This window comes from Trachinotus anak, unplaced genomic scaffold (genome assembly GCF_046630095.1).
Source record: "Trachinotus anak isolate AG129_WGS33_773 ecotype Australia unplaced genomic scaffold, CSIRO_AGI_Tana_v1 ptg000010l, whole genome shotgun sequence".
Classification (NCBI taxonomy): domain Eukaryota; kingdom Metazoa; phylum Chordata; class Actinopteri; order Carangiformes; family Carangidae; genus Trachinotus; species Trachinotus anak.
In genome coordinates, this window is record NW_027273861.1 from 12,933,931 (window position 1) to 12,941,366 (window position 7,436).

Consider the following 7,436-nt stretch of genomic DNA (forward strand, 5'->3'; position numbering starts at 1 on the left):
GCAAGTTTTACTGTCTTCACTGCCTGGGAGGGGGTGGGTGGGTGTTACAGCATAATTTGGCTAAGAAATGTCTGTATTTACCAACCATACTAAGTCAGGCTTTTCTGTTTTGTGAAAGTCCAAGTATGTAACGTCAGTAGCCCTGAACAACTGCATTCGCTTTATGGCTATGAAATGTCTCCTCAAACAGAACAGGGCCATAACTGATACAGTAAAATCTTTATTTCACCAGCAACCTAAAATCTACTAATAAATTAAGTAATTCCTAGTCCACATTCATTCAAAGTGCAAGCCTTCTGTAAATCAAACATGACACATTTTTGACAAGTTGTAATTTACCAAAAAGTGTTTCTTAATCTTAATGCCAGTAGTGAAGTTGGCACATAAAAAAACTAAACAAAAAGCAGATGAAAACAGGATGACCTTCACCTCTGATTAAGATCCTCATTCATTCTGAGGTGACTTAAATCAGTTGGCAAACAATTGAGAGTGACTCCATTTGTCCAAGTCTGCCACTGTCTGATAAGCAGTCAATCCTTCCAGTTCAAAAGAACATGATCTTAGTGAACATACTGATAATAAATGTCCAGGAACCAAGACAATAGGATCTAAAATGTCTTAGCCAATCCCTGCCTTTATTATTCTTACTGCCTCATGTTGCTAAATAAGAACTGGAGCAACAACCAGTTGACTGACTTGGCGCTTTTAGAGGTGGAAGAGTTTTCCAGTAATTTTTCAAAGTCTTGCTTCAGATGAACCAGACAGATCAGTTATCACCAGGCATTCTCGTCCTCCCAGTTTAGGTCATCTCCATCTCCCCAGCCATCTGTTTCCATCTGAGAGAAACAGGAAGAAAAGTAAACCAAGAACGATCAGAGGTAAGTTTGTCAAAGGAGAGAAACACTCTTTGATGCCTATTCAATCATTTACAGGACAGAAACATTTAATCTCATTACAAACAGGTTCTTGGCTCTTGCATTAAAATTTTAACTGATTCCAGCAGGAAGCACTGCTGTCATTTTATTCTAAACCGTTGTACATTCAGACAAAGGGGTGTTCATCCTGACTAAACAAACAAGGGAATATCAATTTACTGCAGTGCTTTCCCACAAGTAGTTGCAAGATGATTACTGGGGTAGGGAATAGGATGAAAGTAGAATTTTACTATACAAATTACAATCCTGTATTTGTTCTTGAGTCTTGAATATTAGAATGCAACAGGAGAAAAAAAATGCAATTTGATTGAGATTCTCACAACTTACAAACATGAGCGGTTGCAAGCAAACATTGCTTTGTATTTAGAGATCACAGCGAAAAAAAGCTTTGGAACGTCTTTTTCTAGTATTTCTTATGTTGCGTGTAAATACTGCTGTTTAAGCCTGCTGAAAGTATCTGGGCACATTAATTTTGCCCAACTTCCACCTTCAAAACCAGATCCCTTCAAAATCCCAAAGAAAAAGTTACACACACTCACCTCTGTCAGGTTGGCAGCTGCAAACTTGGTAGTGAGTGTTATGGTATCGATGGGTGAGTCAACCTGCAGAGATTTAGTGTTTACCGAGGACACTGCAGACAGACCAGCATTGCTCACACTGCTTTCTTCCAGTGGCAGCAGAGCTGGAGAAGACAGCTTGATGTCCGGCACCATGTCAGCAAACAAATCCAGCTCTGGGTCTTGCTCTACCTTTTTCTTCACCTTAATGGTGAACTCCTCCCCTAAACCTCCTATCCCACCATTCTTTTGTGGCACTGCAGGTTTGGGGTTGAATGGACTGTGCGATTTCTCTGAGTCCCTCTCCTCTTGAGCCCAGCCATTGTCCCATGAGGAAGTGATCTTGCTCTGTGTGGATTGTCGTAATGTTGAGGTCAGTTTTAGGGGTTTGGAGGATCCCAGTCTCTGTGCTTCAGGAGCATGTTTTACCAGTGAAGTAGCAGTGCCCCCTCTGGGTGGTGTGAGTATAGCTGGGTCTGGTAAAGGAGCAGTGGGGGAAAGATCTGAGGTAGGTTCAGTGTCCTCAAAGTCGTCCCACGGTTCCTCTTCCATGTTCTGGTGTGAGTGTGGCCGTCTGCTGCTGACTGGATCTACCCTCTTTGAAGCCTGAATGTGGATCTGGACTGACTGTCTATCTCTGTTCTCGCTTTCTTCAGGGTCGCTCCAGTCAGGCCAGTCTTCCACTGGGCCTTCTAGTCTGTCTGGCTGCTCCGGGCTGTATGATAGTGGCTCCATTTCACTGTCCTGATGAAGACCATTCAAAGGAAGCGACATCTGTCTACTCACCTCTGAAACACACAACAGAGAAGACAAACTGAGCTTCAGGCATAATAATGCCAAACTGTTACATTAAAATAAGTAGTAAGAAGGGTGGTGTCACACCTGATTTTGGTGCAAGGGGGTAACTTTTAGGAGTTTTTGGAGTCTCCCTTGTTAAATTATCCATATTACCCAGGACCAGACCTTCAGTGCCCGACGGTCTGGGGAATAAATTCAAGATTTTGGAAGGCTGGGCCAACTGAGGGTGGGAACTTCCAACTATATGGACAGGTGAAGCTAAAAAAAAAAAAAGTATTCAGATCTTTTTCAACAACACACTTCACTGGCATTTTTATTTATTTATTTTTTTTTTAAATTTTTTTAAACACATCAAAGCATAAAACAGTAGCAGAGTTTGTGTAAGAGCACTGGCAAAGTGTACACATTTCATATAAGTGCAAGGTGTAGTACTGTATAATTCTGAAGCAGCATGTCTCTATGAAACTGTAAAGTTTGTATTATACATGATATAATGTATTAACAGTTATTTTCTATTTAAAGAGTTACTGATATATCATCTTTCATTGTTATTGTCATGATTAGGCCAAGGTTGCTTACTTTCAGGCGTGACCTCTGTAGACTTGGTGAAGTTGGGTGTGGTGCGTTTAAAGACCTTGGTTCTCTCTCCTCCAACCACCACTTGAGCTCCCAGCAAGGGCACCAACACCGCCAGACTCTGCAGCGTCATGGCAACTAGAGAATCATTGGTGTCTCTCATTCCTAACAAAACCTGCAGCCACGAACAAACAAAGACATTATGTAGCTAGAAGAGAATGCTGACATTTATGTCTGCCCAGCCCTTTTTTTTAACATGTAGTTTCCAGATTAATATACAACAGTCTTTTTTTTTTTTTATTGAAGCAACAGCTCAACATTTTCGGAGTGAACTCTGCTGCCTGTTTCTCCCCACTTTCAGTCTTTACGCTAAAGTGATCTAGTCTCCTCCAGGCTCTAGCTCTTTAAGTAATGTTCAGACATGAGAGTGGTATCAATCCTCTCACCCAGCTCTCAGGAAAAAAAGTGAATTAGCATCCTTACCAAAATTGTCAAACTATACCTTTAAAGTTAGCTAAGTGTTCACCATTGACATCACACTTATTTGTTGTGCTACTTCTACTACTACTACTAACTACTTTGCCAACACTCCACCTGAGGCAGGATCTGGTGTTTGAGCTCATCGTGGGAGAAGAACTCAGCGTAGATGTGGATGTGAGCCAGTAGTACAATCCGCACATGTTCCTCATTGACCTTGTAGAGCTTGAGAAGCTGAGGAATTACATGTTTGCGGTAAAGGGTCACCGACAGCAGGCATTCTTCACTGCTACCACCACCACTGGAATCTGTCGACACAATTGAAATAAAGAGCAACATCCACTTTCAGTTTTACATAACTGATAGCCATTGTATGCTTCTTTCTCCTATTAGCTAGCAGCAGGAGAAAGAGTCCAATTAAATGCCATCTTACCCTTCTTTGGCCTTAGAAGATGAGGCAGGAAGCTTTTGACAGCCATGGGTTCTGCAAAAACGAGAGAGTTGAGGAGTTTGGGGACAAGGCGTGCAGCTATCAGCTCTTCAGGGAGACTCTGGACCCGGTCTAAAAGAAACCTACACAAACAGAACACAACCAGCATGTTAAGGGATCCTTGTCAAAATTAAGACTAGTTAAAATTATGCATTATTTACTTGAGGAAATGTATTTCAACTGCCCAATCGTAGTTATCATCAACCTAAAATGTAACACAACAGCACAAAAACAATCCAATTCTAAGAGACTTACATATAACTAAATTTCTGAAAATGTGGACTACCTTGGTAAACAATATGACACATGATACTATGTTTTTCATGAACACAATGCACAAACAACAAAAGAGCACACTGAATAAGAAAACCACAAAAAGCACATGGTTTCTCACTTAAAGAATTCATTCTTTTCCTCTTCCATCTTCAGCGTCAGGCTTTTCAAAAAATTCATCACTTCCAGGAAGTCATTCCTATTAATTGAAAAACACTGTTTGAAAACAAATCATTTTCAGTATGTACTGGTGACAACAACAGCAAACATGATCACACAAACCTGAAAAAGTCATGAGTCAGCAAGGAGCTCAGTGGAGGTCTGGACAAGGGGTCAGAGTTCAGCAGGCCCGCCTGCAGAGTCTTCTTCAGGCTGTCAGACAGCTCCTGCGATACTGTAAACAACGAAGGAAAGAGAGGAGTGAACAAGAGTCAGCATAAAATCAAGTAACTGGTTTTAATGTTGTGGCTGATCTGTGTATGCCTGTGGCATGTTGTCAAAGAATTCATTCTGAACCATCAGCAATATGACTTAAAACTTATTCTGTACTTTCAATTATTCTCCATGGCTTCATAGCTTGACTAAGTCAAAAAATACAGCCACAACATTAAAGTTCCCTGTTTCAATGCTGTTGCTTATCAGTGTATATAAGTGGTCAAATTTGACAAGATACAAGATAAGGTTTGATGTCACAAGTTCATGTCTACTCACCATAGCCATTCAGGAGAGGGATAAGTGTCTCCACCATCATTCCGAAAGAGTAACAGTCCCGAGAGTGAGCATGTTTATCTGGAAGCATTTTAAAGCCCTCAACCTATCAAAAACATGTTTCATGAGTAATCAAAACATAATGGGAACTAATTCCAATTTTACATTGTGACCTTTTATTTGCTTACCTGCTCTTCTGGAGGAACACAGCTGGCCTCTCTCACATTCTTAATGCTTGTGAGAAACTGAGGAGTTCAAGAAAACCAAAACTGAATATATGGCTAAGTGAATCCTCAAAAGTCTGATCTACTGTAGTTACTGTAATTTTTTTTTTTTTCAGGAAACAAAAAACACTTAAAGGCTTTGTTTTAATTCTTCCTCCTACCTCTGGAGTTGCTTCAGAGAACTTGCAGACAGTCTCCATCCCTCCCAGTTTCCAATGACCGTCTTCACTGACATAGACAGACGAAATGCAGACATTGTTGTGGCTTGATTTGCCCTGACGGAAGAGGAAGACAGGTTGGGAGCCACAGCAAACGGCTTATGACATCAAACCTCAGCAGTCACTTTCAATAACTTGTTGTTCTTTCTCTCATTACTTAATCGTGTCAGTTAAGGTAATCCTGCAGAGACTCACCCTCTCATGCAGAAACACAAGTGCCTGCAGGAGGTCATAGATCCCAGCGCAGATTTCCTCTGGGGAGAGGCTGTCCAGCAGCAGCTCCAGGGGCTGCACACGCTCCGTCACTAGGTGGATGCCGCCGTCCTGCACCGAGCAGGACAGGAAGCGCAGCAGACAAGGGTGCCTCAAGGTCTTAAGGTGCTGCAGAAAACGAAAGCATTTATTACTTCCTTATTTAAAAATAAAGGTGAACATCAAGACAGCAGGTGGAGGATCCATGAGTAGGAAGTGATTATGCAGCTTTAGTGCCAGAGCCACTAATTAGCACCTTGAATCAAATGCAGACTGCTGTTAGTGTAAAGCATAAAGACATCATTTGGCGATTTAGTTTCTACGCAGACGTGGAGCACTTTCCCTGTATGAGGGAGTTTAGCTTCTTTGTTTGCAATGTAATGTTAAGATGCTCCTCTCTGGAAAATGTTGCTTCACTACTGCATCGGTATTTTGGTGTCCATCTGGACTGGGCATCTGTATGTGTAAGACAAATCCACTACTACTGGCTGGCTCTGGCCATTGCGATATGGTAACACGAGGAGGCTTCAGCATAAACTACCTTGGCAGCTTTGTTGACTTTGTCTTCATTGCCTCGCTTGTGAACAAACACAGAAGCGGGCTTTCCGTCCTGGAGCACTGCCGAGTACATGGTGAGTCCGGAGGGCAAGGTGAGGAGAGGCTCCTCCAGGGTGCAGCTCCGCACCGCGCTGCTCTCCGCACCCATGGCCGCGCTTGTTCCTGAACCTGTAGCGCAATTTGAGGGGAGACAGGGGGGGGGATATAAAACACAGCCAACCGTGCTCTGCTGCCGTGTGAGGTTGTCAGTCGATAAACACGCATATATAGGCCCTGGTTTTATCAGGGAATACCTGTTTGACTGGACGTGCCACCGCGGTGTGACAAGTTAGCTGCAGCTGGGGGTTAGTTGCCTAGCTGGCTAACCTCGGCGCTACGTTAGCCAGCTGGTCATAGCTATGCTTGTCGGTCGCCCATCCGCCTCCAAACAGTCATGCAAATCGCGGTGTGCCGCAAATTTGATCAAGTGGCCTCTCTTTTAAAAAAAAAGTCAAAATGTTACTTAATAATAAAAGCACACGTTTATTCCTGCTCGTCAAATCAACGATGCTAACGTGGAGCAAGAGCTGCGCTGTAAACACGGACCTTTCCGGTAATAGAGGAAACCACAGAGCAGGGGACGGTATTACTCTCAGAAATGTTAGAAACGAGCCACTGAGACTGATTTGCTCACGGTTTTTTTGGAAAAAGCCGTTATAACTTAATAGTTTCATATCCCTCAAACATAAGTTTCTACATTAACCGGCTTCACTTCACATTTGAAATTCTTACAAAATCACAAATACCCCTGCTGTAAAAGATAATGGTTGCAACTAAAAGTGGTTCGAGGCAACGCAGGTAGGCTGTGAGAGCGCAGGGGTGACTGGCATATGGTGACTGGACTGAAAACACAAACTGTCTGATTGTTAGCAAATGAGTAGTATGCGGTGCATCATGTGTCTGTGCTGGGGTGAGCAACCCTGAACTTCATCTGCTGAGCAAAAGGACATTTCTTCTAATTATGCTGTGGCAAGGAATTATATTTATTCCATTATGTGAACACCAGTTCAGTATTACAGGTGAAGGCATGGTTGGATCACTCCATGGGGGGGGCATCTTATTCAAGTGTTTGTCAACATTGCTTTCTGGAAAGTCAATAATATGAGTTCAAAGTGACACCCTTCAGTGAATAGACAGGATGGGACATCATCAGGGATTGTCCTGATTGTTTCTGGCTTCATCAAACAAATACTATAAACACTGTGGTCTATCTTATGGAATTTATTCTAATTTATTCTATTCTATTTACATTAGTATCATTTATTTGTTTTTCTAGATGGCCTTGCCTTTCATAGCACATGGTGTTAAAGTGTTCTTATTATACTGTAGAA

General features: G+C 42.3%; 1 protein-coding gene across 1 annotated transcript; it reads right to left on the bottom strand.

The window, feature by feature from the left end:
- Positions 1–204: 204 nt before the first annotated feature.
- scyl3 (SCY1-like, kinase-like 3) lies at positions 205–6,660 on the bottom strand. The gene is made up of 14 exons (XM_071487679.1): positions 6,360–6,660; positions 6,050–6,234; positions 5,452–5,637; positions 5,200–5,313; positions 5,003–5,059; positions 4,818–4,920; positions 4,389–4,500; positions 4,228–4,305; positions 3,777–3,916; positions 3,461–3,651; positions 2,870–3,041; positions 2,375–2,548; positions 1,475–2,280; positions 205–836 (listed from the first exon to the last, which is right to left on the bottom strand). Exons 2-14 carry the CDS (start codon positions 6,212–6,214, stop codon positions 774–776), a joined length of 2,361 nt encoding a protein of 786 aa, XP_071343780.1. The 5' UTR covers positions 6,215–6,234; positions 6,360–6,660; the 3' UTR covers positions 205–773.
- Positions 6,661–7,436: the final 776 nt, after the last annotated feature.

Excerpts from the sequence above, each read along its gene's own strand:
- scyl3 (XM_071487679.1), bottom strand. The coding sequence starts at position 6,214 with ATGGGTGCGGAGAGCAGCGCGGTGCGGAGCTGCACCCTGGAGGAGCCT. Across the intron at positions 5,638-6,049 it reads AAGTCAACAAAGCTGCCAAG|CACCTTAAGACCTTGAGGCA; the intron begins GTAGTTTATGCT and ends CGTTTTCTGCAG. Across the intron at positions 5,060-5,199 it reads TCTCTGAAGCAACTCCAGAG|TTTCTCACAAGCATTAAGAA; the intron begins GTAGGAGGAAGA and ends TGAACTCCTCAG.